General features: G+C 54.3%; 1 protein-coding gene across 2 annotated transcripts in view; it reads right to left on the bottom strand.

Moving 5' to 3' along the window:
• The window catches only part of CEMIP (cell migration inducing hyaluronidase 1), a 138,935-nt gene that overhangs the window by 43,342 nt on the left and 72,229 nt on the right, over positions 1-23,364 (bottom strand). The window contains exons 2-9 of one of the 2 annotated variants that reach the window (XM_077874229.1): positions 16,386-16,501; positions 12,131-12,274; positions 11,485-11,623; positions 10,519-10,755; positions 7,480-7,659; positions 4,806-4,876; positions 3,933-4,028; positions 3,226-3,347 (exon numbers count right to left, since the gene is read on the bottom strand). In XM_077874229.1, the coding sequence (XP_077730355.1) occupies positions 3,226-3,347; positions 3,933-4,028; positions 4,806-4,876; positions 7,480-7,659; positions 10,519-10,755; positions 11,485-11,623; positions 12,131-12,274; positions 16,386-16,479 (1,083 nt within the window). In that variant the 5' untranslated portion in view covers positions 16,480-16,501. Of the gene's footprint in view, positions 1-3,225; positions 3,348-3,932; positions 4,029-4,805; positions 4,877-7,479; positions 7,660-10,518; positions 10,756-11,484; positions 11,624-12,130; positions 12,278-16,385; positions 16,502-23,364 lie in introns of both variants that reach the window. The other variant, XM_077874220.1, reaches the window with a different exon arrangement.

Here is a 23,364-nt window from a genome sequence, read left to right on the forward strand (position 1 = left end):
GATCTGGCATGTCTGGGTGTGGCTTGGGCATCAGAACTTTTCAAAGGGGCCTGAGGGGTTCTAGTGGACAGTCCAGTTTGAGAACCACCTACCCCCCCCTACAGTTACAGAGCTAAGTGCTATGCATATGATCACATTCCATCTTCATAGCAACTATGAGGTCGCTGGTTTTACAGAGAAGGAAACGGACTCTTCACAGGGTGAGTAACTTGCCCGAGGTCAACCCAGCAAGTAAGCAGCAGAGCCAAAATTCAAATCCAGACTTAGCCAACTGCAAAGCTGGTGCTTCTCAGCACTTCCCACCCAGGCCTTCAGGCACGCAGCCTAGTGTCCTTTGTTCAGTGTCTGTCTCCTCCCCACATTGGATTCTGGGCTCAGGAGGGCAGGAACCTGGTTTTTGCCTGTCTCTCTGAACCCAGCTTCCAGCCCAGGGCTTGGCACTGAGCAAGGTCTCAGTGATAGGGGCCGACGGGCAAGCAGCTTCAAGGCCAGGTAGAGAATATAGGGAGCAGGCTCCAAGGAGGTCGCGATCCCTGCCAGCTGGGGCTCATCCCAGAGCCCGGGTGTGTCTGCATCAAGCCCGTGGCTGTCATCAGAGACAAGCAATTTAGGGCCAGGCTGCAGCTGCTGTCCTCTTTGGCACAGAGACCAAAGGGACCAGAGCTGGGGAAATAGGGAGGCAAAGTAGAGTCAACCATTAAAAAAAAAAAAAAAAAAAAGCGGGTGGGGGGGCTTTTCAAGAAACATTATTTTGAACACAGCAGGTATCTGTTGTCTTTGGCTTCAAAGGGAAGCTGGAAGGCAGTGAGCTCGGAAAATCCAGCCCTTTCCTGCGAGAGTCACGCTCACGTCCATTATCTCGGGTGGCCTCCAGCGCCACCAGGGAAGCATGAGTTGCAGACTTAGAGGGTTTGAGAAGCAAGCTCAAGGTCGAGGTCGCTGGATCATCAAGCGCAGCTCCTCTGAGCTCCCACTGTTTCCCAAGGAGGCCAGCATGTTCCGCAGGAGACCCCACAACGGTGAGAAACAGAGCCTGAACACATCAGTGAATGGAACTGGACTTTCTTCAAGGCACGGCATCCCACAATCTTTTCTTGGGGATAGCGACTCAACTCTGCTTTCCCTGTCCACCCCCTGCTTTTTCTAAACCTGAAGAATGACCTCACTTGGGGAGGAGAAGGATAAAAGGGTTCTATCCTTGTTCTGGGAAGCCACTCTCCACCTTAAGTAGACAAAATTTTCTTACTATTTTTGATAATGATTAATAATTATAAGATAATTAACGGTATGATTAAAATAGTCATTGTAACATAATAAAGCAATGTATGGGCACTGCATATATCATCGCATTACGTCCACAGACTCATCCCATGGGGAACAATGGCTATCCTTTCTGCCCAGAGGGACTAGGGACCCTGAGTGAGTTGGCTTAGGTCTGTAGCCAGGGCTGGAGTGAGGCTGCATGATTTAAGTTGGTGCCCACCTCAGGGGTGTGCAAGTGCAGGGCCAGCAGCTGGGAGAAGGAGCCATCCTAACTCTTTCACATTAACCCTTGACTGCTTCCACGGACCTTTGTTTTGCCAAGAAAAAAACAAGATCCTGGGACACCTAGGTGGCTCAGCAGTTGGGCATCTGCCTTCAGCTCAGGGCCTGATCATGGAGTTCTGGGATCGAGTCTTGTATCGGCTCCCTGTATGGAGCCTGCTTCTCCCTCTGCCTATGTCTCTGCCTCTCTCTCTGTGTCTCTCATGAATAAATAAATAAAATCTTGAAAAACAAAAACAAGATCCTTCTCTAGAATTGAGAGTTTTGAACTAATAAGGGGCTATGATGCTCAGCAAAGTATTGTCAGGGAATGCACTTTTGCAAAATCTGGCCTCAGCCCCAGAGGGGTGGAAGGCATGGGGGCGGGGGGGGGGCAAGGGCGGGGGTGTGTGCAGCGGTGTGGGTTGGATCTTTCGTTCCTCTCCAGATCTGCAATAGTTGAGACCTGGAACTCAGGGACCTCCTTGTCAAGGATACTCCTTTTGTTGGAAGGAAGCTGGGCGTTAGAATGTGGTGGACACCTGGGGGTTATAGAGAATAAGGTTGGGTCCCTTGGAGGGTCTTGAGATAATAAAGCTGGTAAGCAGACTGTTTTATATTTTATATATATGTATGCCAGCAATCAGTCTCCTCTGCTGCCTCCAAGCCTTCCAATACTTTAGCCTAGGATGAGTTGTACCTCGACATAGTCAGGGAGGAGCCCATGTCCATGCCAGGAGCAAAGGTATGGGCAAAATGGGAAATGCCTCTGAGAAGCTGGCGTAGCCAAGTGGTCTTCTAAACACGGGAGCCTGAAGACTGACACTGGGAGGGATCCGAAGCCTCTGTAAGTGTTCCTGGAGGATTTCCAGAAATACTTTGGGAGGGGAGGCTGCCAAAGGGCTGGACTTCATATAGCCAAGTGAACCAGAGGAATAAGATTATGGCTATTTCAGAATTAAGGCTGGGATCTTCAAGGTTGCAGGAAAAAAATAGAATTAAATCTGGAGAAGATGCACATTGGGAGAGTCAGCCCCTTTTGATTCTTTTTGACCCAAGGAGAGCCTACAACCTGTAATGCACTCTTGGTTGATCCTTCTCAAGCACACCACAGCCACGTGAAGACAGGGCCTTAGCCAAGTAACAAGGGTCATCTGCAAAGCTGGTGAGCTGTGAGGGCTGCGTATTTGCTCAACACACTCATGGAGGAGCCAACCGAGAAAGTCAAGGTCCCTCTTTGGGAGGAGCACCTGGCAGTGAATATCCTGAGCAAACCCTGTCCATCCTATGAATGCTGGTGTTTGTTTCACTCAGCAGTGAACAAGGCTTGGGCATGTCTGCATCTGGGCTGAGCTCAGCTGGCACCCCAAGTCCCATTCAGATCCTGTTCTTTCAAGGTCCCAAAGGAGATGAACTGAGAAGGGAGGCTGAGAGAGAAAAACCATCCCCACACCGGGGCACTGTCAGCTATGGCCAGGGCAGCAGGTTTAGGAGGAGGGAAAGGAAGTCGGGGGGGGGACTCCAGGAGAGAATTTGGGGTCCTCGCTTGGGAACTCACCAGCCAGGAGTCCGGGAGCACATAAGAGCCTCTAAAATGGGAGAGCTGTGAGAAGCACACCACTCCAGGGGCAAGAAAGCATGTTATCTAGACTCCACTTCAAAATACAGTCTTCATAATTCTGGTTGTTTTGGGTTTGGTACCTGTATATCAATGGGGCGATTGCAGATTTTTCCTGGGTGAGCTACCCGGAGGTCTGAAATTTTCTCCCCACCTTTCGTGTGCGACACTTTGTCATAGTCGAACCACTGTGTCCATTCCACATCTAGACAGGAAGCAAAGAGCGGGGTTAGGCAGGAAGGGCCCAAGGGGGCACGTCCCATTCAGCGTGGCCCCCAAGTGCCCTCGACACAACGGGAGGTGAACACTGTTTGTCCAGGCATGCACCAGAGCAGTCTGCCAAATCTCCTTGCTTCTCATTAAAAGCACCTCTTACTGACTTTCTCACTTAAAAGCAATAGGATAATATATTCTTCTTTACTGCAGATACTGTAGAAAGGATAAAGATAAAAGCCATGATCAGCCCATTTCTCCAGGGCTGCAGTGAGGAGGCTGCTCTGCACCCCAGTCTCCATGTGTGGGCGACCAGAGGGGCTGTCCTGCTCCCACTCGTTCCTGTTCGGTGCTATCACTTGGCACAAAGAATATTCCGAGACTGAGAACATCCCCTGGGCTATTGGCCACTCTGGACTGATGAATTAGAGACAGCTTTCCATTGCAAATTTAGTTTACTCTGCAGCAACCAAGCGGTCTTACTGGTGCAAGAGAAAAATCTTTCTTTTGCAAAGACAGGAAGTCCAGGCCTTCTATCCCACTCTTAGGTTTTTCTTGGTCATCCAACACTCCTCACCTTGAACCCACTCGCTGGACGAAGAGACATTGAAATACTCGCCATGCTCTGTCCGGAACACTTTGAACACCCGGGCTGCTGCAGATCCGCGATGCCCTGTTGGGAGAACAGGGGCTTGAGCACCTGGACACCCCCACCCTTACATCATCCCAAAGAGTGTAATTCTGAGCCCGAGTAAGCTCCCGACACAGGGATCTTGAGCTATTTCTTCAAAAGCAAAACACGTTTCAGGCCAATCTTTCTACTTAGGGAAGCAGACTATCTATCATGCCTTCTTTTGTTTCAGTTTTAAAGTTTTTATTTCAATGTGCTGACAAATCTGTATTTCTCCCTTAAATTCCTGTCTAGGAATATAGAACCAGCAGTACCTTCCCCTAGATAGTCAAGGCCCACCCACAGTAACTTTCTAGCTTGAAACATTCCCTCTGTTGGATCTGTCCCAGTTCCCATCTGTCCTGGGTCACTTGTTAGGTGAGTAAGTCAGCTGTGAGCTCTTTGCAAATGTAAATTTTTTTTTTTTTTAAGATTTTATTTATTTATTTGAGAGAGAGAGACAGCGCGGGCACGCAAGTGGCAGAGGGAGAGTGAGAAGCAGACCCCCCGCCAAGCAGGAAGCCCGATGTGGGCCTCGATCCCAGGTCCCTGGGACCATGACCTGAGCCAAAGGCAGACGCCCAATCGACTGAGCCACCCAGGCGCCCCACAAATGTAAATATTATCTTAGTGATTGGCTTTTCGCCACTTTCGGGTAACACGGCCAATTAAGAGGGGTGTTGGGAGGTGGTTCCACCATGTTCTGCGGCTCACAACGACCAGGGCCTCTTGGTCAGGGAGACGCGGAGGGGATTCAGCCTCTCGCCAACTATTTCTTACCGTGATAATCAATATGGTCTTCCACCGAAGAAGAGGGATCTCCTTTCACAGTTATGAAACTCCAAGGGTGTCTGGAAAAGGCAACAACAGAGAGTGAAGTTCCTCGCGCGTCTGAACCTGCACGGGAGGCAGGGCTGAGACGGAGCCCCGCGAGCGAGCAGCCCTCCCGCCACTCGGGGCCATCAGCCCGCTGGCCGGCTCCCCTGCTGCCCGACAACAGGAGCCTCTCTCTGCAGGTGCTGAGTCTCCTCCCGTGAGCCTCTTCGGCCCCACTCCGGCAGCAGATGGGGTTCGGGTCACAGACACACGAGCCCACAGGCCCACCTACCACCCACCAGGCCCCACGAGGTCCTGAAGCAAGTGCTCTGATGCCCTTAGGAAAGCAGGACGTGGGTTCCAGGAGAGAAACGTTCTTTCCCGGATGCCCGCCTCCTCCGGAGGGAAGCACAGGGAGACGCCAGAGGGGTCCTGCCGGGCGACCTGGGGGCCCCCGCACAGGCCTTGAGGGGGAGGAGAGGCCTCTCGCTCACACTAGGGAATGGAGGAGGGAAAGCAGGGGGAGGAGTTCCTCTGCGGGAGCCCACACTATAAGGCAGGAAGGTCCCCCCATGTCTGTCTCCCTCTCCCCCCCCCTTATATAAGATGGCCATCGATTACGGTACTCAAGAGCTTTCATTATTTTTGTCCTGATCTTTCTTTTTGGAAAGTAAGTCTTGACTGAAGTTAGGGATTTGATTGGGTCACTCCTTCGCTTAAGATCCTTCAATTGCAGGGGGTGGGGGTGAATGGGTGACGGGCACTGAGGGGGGCACTTGACGGGATGAGCACTGGGTGTTATTCTGTATGTTGGTAAATTGAACACCAATAAAAAATAAATTTATTATTAAAAAAAAAAAGATCCTTCAATGGCTTCCCATTGCCCTTTGGATGAAAGCCCAAGGTCCCGGGGCACGGAGTGAAAGACCTTCCTGTGCCCACCTCGGCAGCCTTATCTTGGCCCCTTCCCCGCCGAGCACACGCTTCTGCTGCCAGTGCCTCCCGAGTCTTCAGGGCCGGGGCCACACGCTCATCCCAGGGCCTCTGCACCTGCAGGCTCTCGCAGGGGACCTGCTTGCCCTCATCCTCACCTGCAGCTCTGCACCTCGAGCCTTTAGCCCACCCGCTTGCTCAGGCCTCCTTATCACTTCTCTCCCCCTGCCTGCCCATGAAAGCTCCGCACACCTGGTCTGGCCCAGAGCCTTGTGCCAATATCTGCTCAGAAACTGCTTTCTGAGCAAATGAACCACAGACCGCCACACCTCTCAGTTCTTCTACTGATTTTAGATGCTTTGAGTTTGTCCCTCAAAGCGTGTCTACACGGACGAGGGTTAAGACTGTAATTCTTGCCTGCCATCCAGCACCCAGGGGAATGGCCATGACAACATACGGCAAGCACCCATCCTGCCAGTGGCAGTTGGTTCTCAGGAGAAAACAGTTGCTAACATGCATTGAATCCTTAATTTGGGTCAGATACACTGGCAAATATTTTGTTACTTATTATCACATCTACTCCCCTCCCAACGGCTCCCCTCCACTTTACAGATGCAGGAACCATGCAGAGAGGATGAGTCACTTCCCTGCAGGCACACCTCCCAGGAGCTGCAAATGCAGGCTGTATCAGAGGGGGAGTCCTGGGCCCTTAGTCATTGCCTTCTTCAGCCCAGGCCCTAAGGAGCCAGTCCCTGGTGGTTCTCACTCTCACTGTAAATCAATAAACTGGTCTTTTGGTTTCTAAAACAAAGAAATGGAAGCCCTCTCAGCTTTTGCTAACAGAGGAGCCTTGAGATACCAAGGTGTCCTTGTCATCTCTGACTGCTTGAGCTCCCTGTCCAGGTCCTTCCAGAAGGAGCAACCCCTGGGCTGTCAGAGACCACACTCTGGAACCCAGGCATTTCCCCGCCCGCTGCCCCCCCCCCCCCCCCGCCGCCCCCCTGCCTTGACCGGGGAATCTCTGTGCAGCCAGTAAAACGGCTTTGCTGGGAGCCCAAGGGAGGCTCTTGCCCCAGACCTTGGATACGGAAGGGAAGGGCCTTGCTATCTTCAAACAGCCACAGGATGGAGGACCTGAACCTTCACCTGAGCTGAGAACTGATTCATAGGATAAAAGGTGTGGCCACTGTGGGGCAAACGGTTTCCTGTTGGTGCCAAGCATGTGCGAGCCAAAGTCAGGCATGAAGCTAACCCGAGACAAACCAAATACGGCGGAGCACATCAAAGGCCTTCTCTCTGGGTGCTGGGCCGGGCAGAGACATCTTATATGATCTTGAAACAAGTGCCTGCCGGTCCCTAAGGCACACAATGGACCCTTTGCCCAAGAACGGGGAAATGAAGCTTGCTGTTGATCTGAGGAATGGCTCACACACAGCAGATGTCCAGCTGATACTCTGTCAGTGGCTGAATGAACGAATGAGTTCATGAAAAGAGAGATGTTTTGTGTTTTAAGAGCGGAATACGCTTTGTAAGAAAATCTGGGCTCCCAGATACGCCCCCATTGCAGATGGGGGTCTTCCTGCCAGCCAGTGCCCCAGGCCCAGCACTGAGGCCAGCATGCTGCAGGCAAAGAACAGACACTAAGGTGGACTGCGGGGCGTAGCCTGGGTCCCTGAGCCTGGTGGGAGCGGGGCGTGGGTGGTACCTGAACCCAAGGCGCAGGAAGTGCTTGCTGCCCAGTTTGGTCATGGCCTTTCTGGCCCCGTCGTCCAGGTTCCGTGACCCCTCATCGTTCACGGCCACCGAGAGGATCCTGCCCTCGGGCACCGCATTCAAGTACTGTACCAGACGTTCGCTCTCCTTCATGGATCTATAGGTGTCAAACCTGAAAGGGTTAGAGAGAGTGGGTTTTATTTTTTATTTATTTTTTAAAAGATTTTATTTATTTGTTCATGAGAGACACAGAGGGAGAGAGAGAGAGAGGCAGAGACACAGGCAGAGGGAGAAGCAGGCTCCATGCAGGGAGCCTGAGTGGGACTCGATCCCGGGACTCAAGATCAGGCCCTGGGCTGAAGGTGGCACTAAACTGCTGAGCTACCCAGGCTGCCCAAGAGTGGGTTTTAATAGTCCTGACAGCAGCCCCAAGAAAGGGAGTTCTGAGCACACAGGCATGTGTTACAACAACTAGCCTGCCATCCATAGACCCCAAGGGCTGTGATTTTTAAAGAAAATAGCTTTTATGACACTAAAAACCGATCTTCATGGGATCCCTGGGTGGCACAGCGGGTTGGCGCCTGCCTTTGGCCCAGGGCGCGATCCTGGAGACCCGGGATCGAATCCCATGTCGGGCTCTCGGTGCATGGAGACTGCTTCTCCCTCTGCCTGTGTCTCTGCCTCTCTCTCTCTCTCTCTGTGACTATCATAAATAAATAAAAATTTTAAAAAATGTTTAAAAACCGATCTTCCCAAACTCAACAAAGGTAACCCACTTTCACACACAGAAAATACCCACTAAGCATGATTTTAAACAAATATCTGTACCACGCATGACGAGCTTTTATAAAGAAGACACAATTTTGTAATGACCCCCAGCTATCCCTCATGGGACTAAAGATTCAGTACAGTTATAATGGAGATTCTGAAAGAATTAGTCTTGGGGTTTAACAAGCAGAACTGTTCTAAAGCGGATTTAGGGGAATAAAGCAGTGTGAATGGCCAAGATTTGGGGAAAGGGAAACAGTGGTGGTATAGGGGGAGGGGGGAGGGGCTGGGTAGGTGCTGGGAGTCGGGGGTTGATGCTCCTGATCCTCAGACTGGTTTGCAAGTGCTTGTGCAAACTGGCCATGCCTGGGGCCCAGGAACCTCATTCCCCCTGCCCCTTGCCCCCAAGGGCCACCTGCTGCCCACCTAGCACGACTCCAAGCTATGATGACACCACATGTCTTCACACATCCTTCTTGGCCTTTCTCTCATCCTTCTTGGCCATTACCTCGTAAGGGCTGACCTACGCTCTCTTTCCTCCAGGTAACCTTCTCAGGTAACCGGAGCCTGCATCTGCATGCATGCGTGCGTCGTGTTTATTAAGAGGTCTCCTCACACACATTCCCCTATCAGGTTCTCAAGGACCCAGACACATCTTTAACCAAAGTAGATTTGGAGGGAGCAGCTGTCGCTGTCCCGTCTCTGGAACCTGCACACCAGCTGTCGGGATGACGTCTCCTCATGCAGCTCAATAAGGCACGCAGCTGAAGGCCAGCTCACCAGGAGAGGCAGCGCCCAGGGGCCGGCACCGCGGGAGGGCACCATTCTCACGTCCAGAGGGAGAACTCTCGGACGTACTTTGCATCTAGGAGGCTCATCCTGGCTTCCTATATTACCTGTGCACTGAGGATCGTGAGGCCCCAGGCCAAGGCAGGTACTAGGAAGACATACAGGGTGAAGGGTGTGGGCAGATCTGGGTGTGAACCTCAGCTCTGACACTTCCTGGCCTTGTGACACAGAGCAAATGGATTCCCCCAAATCCTGGTATTTTTGTCTGTATGACATGGATAATAACAGAATCAACTAGGTGAGGGGGGGTGGGTCATGAAGATAAATTACAGAGGGCCGGTGAAGTGGTTCACATGATGGTTTGCACAAAGTCCAACAATCGTCCAATATCCCAAGTCTTGCCCAGCCTGCCCCGATGTCATGGCGGTTCCCTGCCGCTTCCCGTGGGCGCCCACGGCTTGCACCCCGTTCTTGCAGACCCCACACCCCGCCGCCCCATCCAGCAGCAGCAGAGCAGCTGGGTGTCTGCTTCCCTGCCTGAGGGCAAGGGAAGCTTTTTCTGTGCCCTTCCTGGTGGGTCCTGCCCCCCGAGTACCCGGGGACAGCCTCTGCAGGGCCAGGACAGGAACCCGGGAACCTGCAGGAAGCGCTAGCTCCCGCCAGAGCCGAGGAAAGCCAGGGAAGCCTTGCCATCTGTGCCTCGTAAGTATTTCTCCAGTTCATCCCGTTCTACTGCCATAGCCCCTGCCTACGTCCTGGCCGGCGGCCCCTCGCCCTCAGACCACGGCCAAAGCCGCCCCGCCACCTCTGCTTTCTGGATGTTTGTTTGCCTTCCACACAGTCCTAAACAGCAGCCAGGATGTCCTTCCCATCAGATCAGACACTTCTTGAAGCCCTCCAGGGGCTTCACGTCCCACTTAGAATAAAACCCACCTCATTACGGTGCCCGGCAAGGTGCATCTGCCCTTGCCGAAAAACCTGCCGTCCCTGCACCACATTGCCATTGCCCTGTACCTCCACCCTTCTGCTGGCCCTTCTGTGTTTCCACACCACCATGCCCCTCTCACTACTGGCCCTTTGCACTTGCTGCTTGCCGTCTTGAACACCCAATCCCTGACGCATCTTCACCCTGCAATTCTCAGCTCAAATGTTGCTTCTTTACACCAGCCCACCCTGACTAATCAATGCAAAGTGGCCTTCCCTAGTTGCCCTCCACCATTTCATTATGACTTTCTCTTCTAATTGGCAATGATCACGAGCTGAAATGATGTTGTGCATACATGTGTGCACGTCTGCTTGTTCCCATTAATGCAGCTTCGTTGGGCAAATGCCCAGGGAGGCAGAGACATAATTCCTCCAGGTTGTCTGGCTCGCTGCTCCATCTCAGCACCCAGAGCAGCATCTGGCCAGGGCACAGGCTCTGTACGTGCCTGTGGAATGAAGGGCCATGTGTCTAAGTGAAGGCAGACCTTACCGGTCAGAATGGATGACTGTCGCTGTTTTGGGGTCGATGACATGAACAATGACTCCACGGTGACCCCAGCTCCTCTCAAAAAAATAGCCTCCCTCCTCCATGCCGCCTGGGCGAAGGGTCTTGTTGAGAAATGTCCATGAGAGCTTTTTCTGTCCGTGTAACTCAAGGGTGCCTCCTCGGCCGACCCCAATGTACTTCAGTCCAAAGTAAGGATCCGCCTGGACACTTTCATCGGCCCTACAAGAGAGAGAACAGCTCCCCAAAGTCAGCAGGCCCATGTCCTCACTGGATGCCCAACCCGGAGAGGACTGCACTGCCCCCACTGCAGCCACCGAAGAACCGGTCATGCATGGGGACTGCGCCAGGCCAGCAGAAGTAGCTTCACGCACCAGACCTTCCTAAGCCCGAGAGCACAATGAGGCCAAAAGGCCAAGCAGAACCACTTATCACTAGTTTACACATTGGCACTCCTTCCCAGCTCTGAGTGTTTCACATTCTGGCCCACATCAGAGGGGGAGTCACCGGGCCATGGGCTGCAGACCCTCGTGCACTCCTGGCTACTGCTTCTGAGGACTCTCGACAGTTCGAAGAGGGAGCAGAGCCAGAGGCAAATAACATGCGGAGGTTTTCTTTATCTTGTCCATCATAACCGGCTAAATAAATATTCCGAGAGGCTTCCCGAGCCATGACATGGCTGAAAGGCAGCTGAAAGTCTGGCAGGGACTTCTGTGCCTTACACGTGGACCCAGGCCATGAGAAACAATACACCTAGTAAGCTTCGGCTCACCCCGATCCCCGACGGCTGCCTTGCTCGTGGTTACACCTGGCAGTCTATAAGGATGATTCCCGTCTCGCACTAAAGCCTTGCCATCGTGCCTGCCTCTCCCCTTTGGAAAGCCGCCTTCCCATCAGATCTGAGAGTAGCATTTGACCCCCCGGCCCGCTCCCCAGAAGCTATCTGCCCACCTTCCATACAAAACGATGCTGAAATTGCCCTGGTAGGGGCAGAGGGCACTCCCAGCGTGCAGCTCTCCTCCGTTATCGATCAGGATGTGCCGGGTACGCAGGACAATCGTCTCCTCGTGGTCTTTAATGACCAGCTTTCCTAAAGCCACGGGAAGGGGGTGGGGTTCAAGAACACACGTGTTGGGGTGAGGTTCGAGCAGAGGCGAGGGCAGACCTGCTGCGCCCCCACCTCGTCCGGGCAGCCAGGAAGGCACGCCTGCATTTCCAGCACTGCCTCGAGCGCCGTGCTCCCGAGCGGCTCCCTCTCCCTCCTCCCTGCCCCGCGCTGTGTGAGTGCTGCCAGCCCATCTGCAGTTGTCTCTGTGTGCTCAGCCTTCGACGAGCAAGCATCAGAAGGCCTGACGAGCGAGAGTACTCTGAGCACCGACTCAAATTTCCCCCTATAAAGCTCCTTTCGCCAAGATCGGAGCTCTGATCCTCCGCTCCCAAGTGCCCAGAGCTGGTGGCACCACTGCCGAGCAGATGCTCTGACCTGAACCTGCAGCAGGTGGCCTTTGTTCTGTCCACCTGGAGCCACGGTGGCCTGTACTAGCTGCTGGGCTCCGAGGCAGTGGAAGGGAGAGAGGTGGGGGGGAGACGGGCTTACCTCCATCTGAGATGTGGATGGAGTTCACCGTGGCGGAAGAGATGAGCAGCAGGGTCCTGCCCTGGCCGATGTGCACATCATTATTCTGGTCGTGGCCAGGGTTCCAGGGCTGCAGCTCAGGGCTCTGGTCAGGGCACTCGGCTGCTGCTGCCAAGGACAGAGAGGCATCACTGCGTCCACCCACCCACACCAGCACACAAGGACAGCCACGGAGCACGTCTTCCCGGCTCCCGCCTCTCTCCTCTAGCACTAGGCCTTTGAGAACAACGATACCCTGATGTCCAGTCCCATGCAGGTCTGCGAACCAGCCACTGCCTTTCTCTGGGGTCAGTTTTTCCGTTTACAAAATGAAGGGTAGACCAGATGGTTCTCTAAGACATTCCAGGAGTACCTGTAATCCAAGACTTTCTTGCCTCTGGAAAGAGGTGCTCTAAGAGGCACCACAGCCCCCGTCCCCTTCCACGTGAGGATCTGACTCTAGGTTAAATCTGGCTCTGTTCGCCTGGAAACCTGAGGATGGTATTAGATCACACACGTCACTGAGCAACACTGCTCCAAACGAGAGTGACCCCTTACTAGCGGATGGCATCGAAACTGGGAGGAACAGTGCATAATCTGTGTCTGCCCTAGGGGGAATCAGTCATGCCCTTGGCTCCCCTGAGAGCAGTGACCATTCTAATTGGGTGCCTGTCCTGCGGAAACCCTGCAAGTCCTGTCCGTGGAGTTGCCGGAAGAGATTGCCATCGTCTTTTTTAAAAGAAAGTAATTTGCAGGTAGGTGGGGGGCTCAATGGTTGAGCATCTGCCTTTGGCTCGGGGCGTGATCCCAGGGTCCTGGGAACGAGTGCTGCATCAGGCTCCCCACGAGGACTCTGCTTCTCCCTCTGCCTCTCTCTTTTTCCCTCGAATAAAAAAACAAAAATCTTCTAAAAAAATTTTTTTAAAAAAGAAAGTAATTTGGAAAAAAAAGTTGTCGATATTGAATAATACATTGTTACAGACTAATAAGTTTTGTAAGACAAATGGTACTGTCCAATTGGAGAGAGAGAGAGAGAGAGAGAGACGGGCTCTGACGTGGCACAAGGCTCCCTAGTGGGGCACTCCCCACACCTGTCCAGCCACGGCCTCGGTTCCCCTCCACTGAGCCGCCACCTGAAGAACCAAACGGAGTGGCTTCTGGAAAGCTACGTGGAGTGCCACCAGGACCATTCCATGCAGAGGAATGCATGCCCATGCTGCTCCAGGGGCTTGTGTTTCTGTCCTACATCCTCCAACGGGAACCTGATGCCTCATGGCCTGTGGTGGCCTTGTGAGTCAGAACGTGTAGCTGAACTTCAGGCCCCCGTGGTGGGTCCCGGGGAGGCACTTCTCCCTGGCTCCAGTGGAAGCAACAGGAGGAGCCTCCTCTCCATCTGGTGGGCCGGGCTCTGGTCCAGCAGCGTGCTGTGCGCACGGAGGGGGGAAGAGAACTGCCTGGGATATGGACAGACTCTCCCGGCAGCAAGGAACAATCCAGAGGGGAAGTGGTGGGCAAAGCAAAAGTGGAAGGCGTGCCTCAGAGAACAAGTCCCACTGCCTTCCTGTCCTCTGTCCCGCAGGAGTTGTCAGCCTGAGAACCAGGAGATGTGAAAGCCCCTAGGGTGGGGTGGCGAGGGCCGGGGTGGGGTTCATGCAGCAGGTGAAGGCCCTGCTGCAGGCTGGTGGACATGGGCTCCCAGCTCAGGCTCCAAGGAAGGGCACCCGACAGCTCGTGTCTTTGCAGCAAAGTGGGTGCACAGAATGAGGTTCAAATGGGGGACTGGGACCCCGGGGGACTCGGTATGATTCCCAGCATGGCAGCTCAACCTGTAGCTTCACTTTTGTTCCATTATCTCTGAGATGAGTGTCTGCCCCATATTTACATATCTCAAGAGATGTGAAACGGAGGCATGGCTTGTCTACACTCAACGGCCCCAGAGACGGATCCCAGAGCCACATCATCTCCTATTCTTTGTCCCTCTGAAGGCGGCAGCCGGCCATTCCCTTCTCTGCTACCAAGCATGGGGCGGGTCCTCGGTGATCCCACTGGCCCTCCCCAGCCGCAAGGCTCCCCCCTTGTGCCTGCCGATCTGCTCTACTGTCAGCAGTCGCTCAGGCTCTGGACCTCCTTCACTCAGGAGAGAATGGCACATTGTTTGGAAAGCAGCTCTCTCAGCTGTTGGAAACCCCAAGGGGCCTGAGGAATGGCAACACACTGAGAATTATGATTCTCGCTCATCAGCAGACTTCCTGGAGCTTCCAGGACGGGCTGTGGGTGGGTCCCCTGCTTGGGCGTGTGGCAGCCATGGGCTTGGGGGCTGGGGCTCTGCAGCCTCCACCCCACCCAGGGGCTTCTGAGGGTCAGGGCCCATCCCTGGGTTTGTCTTCAGGGGGGTCATGTGCTTGGCTGGCATCCGGCAGAGGCCAGGCCAAGGCCCTGGGCTACCCTCCACCTAGTTCTGGACCTGAGCATCCATTTCCGAGGAGTCGATGCTGCTGCTGTGCTGGGAACACACGTGGTGCTGGTGGGCCAAGTGGTCCAGGCATGTAGCCATGAACATGCGGAGATAAGGCCTCTCAACTTCCTGGGATCAAGCCCTAGGGTCTTGCCACCCACATCTCCTAAGACAAGCTGGAATGCCCCTTCACTTTCCAAGAACTAGCCCTGAGTCAGGCTTCATTTCTTGATTTGGAAGTGGCAGGCTGACCCTACAGGCTCCGCTGTCATCAAGAGAACGTGTCCCAGAGCACCAGCAGCATCGGCCCCGGAGCAGGGGCTCAGTGGTCACAGCCCGGCCCCTTCATCAGAGCTGGATATTTGCAGTCAGGAAAGGTCAGTTTCAGCGGGTTTTCATGTACATGAACCAGTCAGCAGCTGGAAACGGTCAGAGCCTTGGCTGGAATATCTTCAGGGCAACCACCCTTCCCAGGAGGGGCCGCAGAGGCAGGAAGCAGGATAGGGAGTGAATGCAAGCCCAGCCCACTCGGGGCGCAAATGGAAAGCTGTCAGGGAGAAGCACGGGCTGGGGCTCCAGTGGTTTACACCCAGACAGAAAAGAGATGCCCAGGATGTGGAGACGCCTGGCTAGGCCTCCCCAGGGCCCCGAGCGAGGTCATCCTATGATACCTGAGCCCCATTCCTGGCCTAGAGCTGATGCCCCTCGGTGTCCACTAGGTGAATACATGAAAGAAGAATAAATGACTGAATTCAGGCAATGCTATCAGTTATCTCATGGAGACTTTAAAAAACACTGCCCACCTGCCCATCCCCTCCAGACCTGCATGATTCCACGGAGAATCACACAGAAGGAATTCCACTCGTGATAATTAGAGATAACTTCCTGTCCTCCATGGGTTGAGAAAAACAAAATAGAACATACCTTCCTTTATTCTCATTGTAGAAAAGCATCCAGCTCGACTAATAATAACAGCATTTAAAAAACCAGAGCATCAAGAGTGATGGTATCATTGCTAACCCTCTGCTCAAAACTGACACATGGTCCCCCACCTCTCACCATCTACCCCAAGTCTGGTTTATCTGATGGTTGTTTTCTATCAACCCCGCAAACTTGCCATGAGCTTCTACTTGTTAATTCAAAATCATTCCAAGAAAAAGTTGACATGGAGATCAGAAAACCAGACCTTGCATAGAGCATCACAGCTGACAAGGTGCTCGAATGTTCCCAGACTCTATGACTGCAGAGTGAGGGGGAAGCCTGGAGGTGGCAAGCTGGCTCCCAGATATGTGTTTTTTCTTTGGGCCCCCCAACCCCCAGAGCAGTTTGTAACATTTGAACTGGCTGTCAACACTTCAGAGGAAGGGAATTTTACATAAAAATCTAGATTTCTGGCTTCTCTTAAAAACTCATGAGATCCCGCAATGGGGCACCACCTTCACACATGACAGCACATGGCCAGAATGGAGAAGTGGGCGTCCTCCTAGAGGAGCCTGAACTGGCTGGGGGACCCCGGGCCCTGCCTGGCCAGCCGCACAGGTCTGCTTCGCGTGCCTGGCTCCCGTGGACCCTGAGTGTGGAACCCCCGCATCTGGTCCAGCCCCTTGGTTCTGTGGATGATGATGGAAGCTCAGGAGACTGACCTGGGATGGGAGGTTAGCAGGGCCAGCTGGAGCCCAGTCCCCTGCAGCTCCTTCTCTGCCCCCCAGCAGCCTTGCTTCAGGGTGGGGGGTGAGCACCTTCCCACAGAGGCATGAAGTCCCACGGCTCTGGGTGACTCACCTGTGGATGCGGCCCCGGGGAAGCAGGTCAGGCTGAGCCAGCTGAGCATCAGCATTGCTGTGAAGGAGAAGTCCCGCCTGCTGGCAGCGCCCATCCTGGCAGCGCACGCCCACGCCCTGAAATGAAAGCATGCTGAGTGAGATGCGGGAGCTCACCCGGGGCAGACAGGGACAGGACCACTGGCACACATGGGGGCAGCGCCAGCGGGCACGCTCCAGCCAGCGGGTGCAGAGTCCTCAGCTGCCACGACCCAGGGCGAGCAGCCCAAGGCCAGCGGGCCCTGTCACCATCCTGTCCGGGGCCTGCAGCTCAGAGACCCAAGGACAGATGGAATTTCCTACTTGGTGCCCCCACCTCCTCCCCTCCAGAATGAAACTTTTTTTTCTCAAGAAGCAGGGAAAACCAAATACACTCCCACTGAACATGAGCTGGAAATTAGATGCCACGAACTTGCTGTGTGAGCTCAGCTTTTTGGATTGACCTCTCTGGGCCTAGGTTTCTTAATTTGGAAAATGAGGACATGGACTGGCTGGAGGACATGGACTGGCTGATTGACTGATTGATTGATTTTGACTGGCTGACGTCTAATCTTTACTCCTTTTTTTATCAGTCGGTGCTTCTAAAATAAGCCTTGATAATATGATGTCTCTGTGTTATAAACACGCTGTATATCACCTATCCAATGGGAGGTGAGAGAGATCGGTAATTGTGCCCCAATTGTTCCCTCCTGACTTGGTAAACGAACCCCTGACTTATCTGGGTGAATGGCCACCTCCTATAAAGGCTACCTTTCCCGGGCAGCCCGGGTGGCTCAGTGGTTTAGTGCCACCTTCAGCCCAGGGTGTGACCCTGGAGACCTGGGATCGAGTCCCACATCAGGCTCCCCACATGGAGCCTGCTTCTCCCTCTGCCTGTGTCTCTGCCTCTCTCTCTCTCTGTGTCTCTCATGAATAAATAAATAAAATATTTAAAAAAAAAAAAAGACTACCTTTCCAGACTCTCTCATATAAGTTGTGGCCTCGGAATTAAGTTCTAGTCAATATAGCCCCAGTACAATGTGAGAATTCTGGAGATGTCCTTAAAGGAAGGCATGAAGACCCTCCTCTCTCCTCCCTCCTTTCTGCTGGCAGGAATGTGGATACGATGGCTGGATCTCCAGCAGCTCTGTGTGGCTACATAGTAGGAGCCGTGCTGAAGATGGCAAAGCAAACCTAGAGGAACATCTATCTAGGCCCTGACACTGGGGGGAGCTGAACAGCCTAGACTACGGATTTATCTTTATGTGAGAGGGAATTAAATTTCTGTCATTAAACTTCTATTTTATTGAAGTCATTTATTTCTTCCTTTTTCCACATATAGTCACCGCATACGGTGAATATGGGACTCTGTCTCATAAATAAACCTCAAGATAGGAATTTTAAAAAGATGTCAGTCTGGGGATCCCTGGGTTGCTCAGTGGTTTAGCCTGCCTTTGGCCCAGGGCACGATCCTGGAGTCCTGGGATCAAGTCCCACGTCCAGCTCCGGGCATGGAACCTGCTTCTCCCTCTGCCTGTGTCTCTGCCTCTCTCTCTCTCTTTCTCTATGTCTATCATAAATAAATAAAATCTTAAAAAAAAAAAAAAGATGTCAGATTGCACCCAGAAAACACATCTGTCCCTCTGTGGCCACACAGATAGCTGAGACTGGGCCTGGAGGGGGTGACCAGTTCCAGCTTCCCTGCCTGGGTTCCTGGGTCCTGTCCTGAGTATGAGTAGCAGCTGTGCCCCGAAACAAGCACAGTTTCCCTCACTGAGAAAGGCACCCAAATCCCTCTCACCCAACATAGGCTCCTCCCCTTAAAATGACTCAGGGACAAATCTGACCATCCCAGGCCTGTGGGCTCCAGGTAAAGCACTTGGGGTGTGCCGGGGGCGGGGGAGGGCAGGCAGGAGGGTCTGAGCTGAGCCCCCTGCCCTGGGCCTGGGCCCTTCTGCACAGGTGTGCTGGCAGGCGGGGACGGAGAAACCGATACTCTCAGATTCAATGCCTGAGGTGTCCTCCCTGCCTGGCCCAGGCCTGGTCTGCGAGAACAACAGGCCCATTCTAGTCATCCGAGCAGGCCGCAGAGGGCACGCATCGCAGCATCTGGGAACGGCGCCTTTCCCATGGCCCCTAGAAGAGGAGTGTCTGCTTTCCTGCTCTCTGTAATAGAAAGAAGGGGTGCCGGGGACAGGAGAGCTGCACAGGCCTCAGGGGAGAGCCAGAGCCCTGCTCTAAAGTCCCAATCAGTTTGAGAAAACCAGAGAGAGCATGCCATCTGCTGCTGAGAAGCCCCACATCACCATGGTCTCCTCTGCAGGGCACCCGGACCCCCAGCTGGCACCTTCACTCGGTAACAGAATGTGATAGCACCCAGGGTGGAGGTGATGGGAATGGGCGACAGTCTGGGGCCAGGCACCCCATCTGCCCCAGCACTGGGGGTTCCTCTGTGGAGCTTGGCCTCGATGTGCAGAGTGCAAGTTGGGCCTGCAGGGAGCCTGTAGCTCTGGCATCCTCTGATTATATTATAGGTCATTTGAAAGATATCACACGCATAAAAATCAATTTCCGGGTGGACACGAAAACAATTCCACTGGGAGAGATAATGCTCAAAACTTCTTTTTCTCAACATTAAAGACACCTCTGCTGTGTCTCTGTCCAAGTCACTGGAGGCAGGGAGACTTGCAGCCGGGAAACGTAAACCCCACATTGCCCGGGGGGGTCCGTCTTCTGTGCCTTCTCTCCCGGGAGCAGCTTCCAGCGCCTGAGCACAGAAACCCTGAGGAATATTCTATTGAAGTAAATCCCCAAAGTTTCTCAAATTTCACTTGTGAGTTTTTCACCAACAGAGGACAGCTTTCTCCGTTGGCCACTAAAAGCTTTCTGGCGATGGGCGTTGAGATTCTGCTGGCAAGATACGGTCCTGACACAGTTCCCAGCAGCCGAGGGCCCGGGAAGAGCATGCGTTGGCCAACGGTATTAGAAGTTTCTGCAGGAAGCTACCGGCCCGAGGCTGGCTGACCGCTGCCTGATGGCCCTGAGCCGGTCTGTTGCTTAGAGGGTGCAGCGGCCCCCTCCTGCAGGGCCCACCAGGAGGAGGAAGGCGGATGTGCTGTGTGGAAGGCCAGGCCTTCGGGGTATTCCTCGGGTGTTTGCCATTAGCAGCTCAGTTTTCCAGAACAGCAGCATTCCTGCAGTCCCGGGGCTGCCCAGTCCTCAGGTTTACCAAGTCTCACAGGGACAAGAAGAGGTAGCTTCAAACCAGGAACAAGAGACATTGCTTCTGTCTGCCTCTCCTCCCACCTTCCTGGCCAGGGGCCTGCGTCCTGGCTTTTCCTGCAGGTGGTCCTGGGGTCCAGGGCTTGGCACCTGCAGAGAGGGGGAAGCAGAGTGTTGTTCGAGCCTCCAGAGAGCCCCTGGGTCCTTGCTCTGACCTCCCCAGCACAGCAGCACCCTAACCCCAGGGGATAAGAGTCCCCACTGCCTGCAGGCCCGGGGAAGCTGGACCTCTTCAAGAAAACCAGACATGAGCTGAGAAATGAGGGAGAGGGTCAGTTTAAGCTCGGAGGCAGGGAAGTGAAGTGGGCCCCGCAGGGAGATCCAGCACCTATGTCGGGGGGCAAGAGCACTGGGACAGCCGTCTCCCCTCTCAAACCTGCACTGAGGCAAGTCTAGTGTCACTCAAATAGAGACAAGACACGTCCCAGCCACCAGCAGGACAGCGTGGTCCAGAGTCCTCAATCCTGTCCACACAGCTGACATCGGGAAAACCATCTGGCCACCCGGGTCTCCCAGTTTTTCTCCGTAAAGTCTGAGATAATACATCCCAAATTCCAAAGTCGTTGTGGGATCAGGCGAGAGCTTCTAGCCCTGCGCCTGACCCGAGGCCAGTCATCGGGTTGTGCTCTTTGCAAGGCCAGCCCGTGGCTCGGCTTGTAGCGGGCCCAGGGGGTTGCTGCGGGCCAGATCACCTGCACAACTTAGGACCTTTTCTGGATGAGAACCCATCGGTCTATCCCAGTGGCCACCAGAAACCACAGAAACAGGAAGGCTGAGCCCAGAGATCTCATTCCCTCCAGACAGAAATCTCCTCTGAGATAGTGCGGAGGAGACTCAGCCTCCTCTCCCAAGTCAGGCAATGGCAGCCAAGTCCCTGCTCTGCCACTCATCCCAGCCCAGTCCCGCTGGCAAAAGAATGAACCCCACCTGGTCACCTGGTGACCTGGCGCAGGTCCCCCCGGGGAACCTTCAGGATCCCAGGTAAACTCAAGAGGGGCCCCAGCTCTGAGGGATCCAGCAGCTCTGGGGCCTGTCCCAGGATGTGTGTGGCTGCTTTGCTGGGGCCCCGGGGACAGGGAGCCCTACCTGGCTCCTCAGACAGGAGTGCACGCAGGCCCCCTGCTTCTGAACATCAGAGCGTCCCCTAGGTTGCTCCGGGAAGCAGCTCCTCCAGCATGAGCTGCCCCTGCCTCTGGAAACACACCCGCCCAGACCTTTCTGCCTGCTGCCAAAACCGCAAACATTCCAGAAAGACCAGTCAGTGGCATTACAAAGCCTGGCCTCTTCTCCAGATACCGTGTCCCTACCTCCTGAGCCTCAGCCCCTTGTCACTTAGTGTCAGGCTCACAGAATGCAGGAGGGTACAAGGCTTGGTCCAGCCGTCCTGAGCACGTGTGCATGAATCACCGGGAGGACTTGTGAAAACACAGCTTCTGACCACGCAGGTCTGAGCTGGGGCGTGATTCCACATTTTGAACCAACTCCCAGGTGAGGCTGCTGCTCCTGGGCCAGGGCCGTGCTCTGAGCGGCAAGGACCACCTCATTTTACAGATGGGCAGATGTTGCCGGTGTTGCTCCAGACCAATCACTGGAATTCCAAACCAGCATCTGAGAGGAGAGTTTCTATCCAACTCTAACTTATTATGGACACGTGCCATGGGTCACCTTCCCACCTCCCTGCTTGCTTGGGGTGGAGGGAGATGGGGCCCATCGGTTCCTGCCCCCATCTCAACAGGGGCATTACTTCAAGTCATTGTTCAGATAGTAAACACATGCCTCCGTCACCCTTTATACATCCACAGAGGCTTCAAATTCCTTCACCAAATGAAACACCTCCTCTGATACAGGGAATTCCCTCTGGGAGCCACCTCCCTGCAGAGCCACCTGCCCGTGGAGCATGGAGGCGAGGTGCTGCCATTTGTGGGAAAAGACAAAAGGTCACCAAGGCTACACCAGCTCCAGATGGATTAGAACAAGTCCTTTGGTCCTGCTGTGCCATCAGACCCAAGCACCTCGTCACACCACCGAATTGGCTCCAGGGGCTGTCTCGACACCCCCTGAGTAGCCACCCTATGGGCGTCGGGGACACAGAAGGGAAGACCTCCACCCACAAAATGATGCCTGTCCCATCACCCTATGCCACAGGCACCAAAATCTAAACGATGAGGGTGGCCGTCCCAGCAAACCAGACAGTTTCTAATGAAGAGCCAACTCTTCGTGACTTGCTAGAGCTTCAGCACTGGAGCAAATAATTTAGCCACAACCATAGCTCTAACCTTGCTTTTTGTTTAGAGCTGTGCTGCCAAATACAGCAGCCCCGAGTCACGCGTGGCAACATAAATCTACATTTAAAATGAGGTAAAACTGAAAATGCAGCTCCTCAGTCCCACAAGGCACATTTTAAATGCTCAGGAGCCCCCTGGGCTGGTGGTCAGTGACTGTCCTGGAGGACGCAGAGCCAGACTGTGTGTCCAGTGCTGCAGAAAGCTGGCTGGACCATGCTAGGTAGGGCGCCAGGCCTCCCGGTGTGGTTTAGAACACCCACACCAGAGCTGCCACTCAGTTCCGAGCAGTGTGCACTGAGTGGCGTCCCCCACCAGGAGTGTCAGCCCCCCCCATGTGGGGGTCACCACAGCCCCAGCCCACCACAGAGGGCCCAGCCCCCCATATCAGAAGCTCTGGGGTGGGCCTGGCCATCTGTGGGTGAGCGAGCCCCCCACCCCAGTGATGCTCACATGTGCTCACATCTGAGAACAGTGCTAATTCGGCTCCAAAGAGACACTTGTCAACCATCACTTCGTGTGTCGACCTCGTGAGTGTTTGACAGCGTGTTGGCTAAGCGCTAACCGTTCAGGCTGTGTCACCAGAAGGATCCAAGTGGAAGTGCCAGGTCTGCGGCTGACGGGCCATGTGTGAATGTGGTGGTCCTCTTACTGCTCAGCTATGAGGGGGGAGCACTACAGCTGCCTTGGGGGGCTGCTGGGCAGGACAGAATGGTGCCCGCCAGGTGTGTGGCACAGTGACTGAGCCCTGTGCTCCAGGAGTGATGCTCGCACTGTCATCTGTGCCCGGCTCCCGCTCACGGCCTGATGCTGCCGACCACCAGCCTGACTTCCTAAGTGGGATTTTCAGGGAGTCCCTCTCACTGGCAATGCCTAGTACTGGGTCGTCAGTTACAAGGCACTGCTAAAGCCAGAGATGCTTTCTCAAAAGGATTACATAGGAAGCTCATCCTCACGGGGACATGCTCATGGAGTGTGGGGTGGGGGCCCCAATATGACACAGGCACCGGGCACTGGTTGTGCCTGAATATGCCCTTCCCACTGGGAAGAGTACGAAGTCAGTGGGGGATCCCTTCAGCCCCGGGGGCCCGAGAGCAGGCGGAGGAAGGCCTCTGGCAACAGTGTCGTTCCCTGCTTTTTTCCAGGAGGGCTTGGCTGGCTGTTCACATAGGGCGGGCTGAATTCCCAAAAAGAGGGGAGGAGGGAGATAAAAAGGTATGAGATGACTCATGTTCACCTCCGGGTATTAACACTCCTCTGGGGGCTCCCACGCTGAGACAACCCACACTGGAGCCCTGGGCGGTGGGGTAGGGGGGACCTCGGGGGCGGTGGAGGGAAAGCATTGTGCGCAGGCAGCAGGTCCCATCTCTGTCCCCAGCTGGCCCTGGTGGGCTCGCA

This window comes from Canis aureus, chromosome 2, assembly GCF_053574225.1.
Source record: "Canis aureus isolate CA01 chromosome 2, VMU_Caureus_v.1.0, whole genome shotgun sequence".
In the NCBI taxonomy this organism is placed as follows: Eukaryota; Metazoa; Chordata; class Mammalia; order Carnivora; family Canidae; genus Canis; species Canis aureus.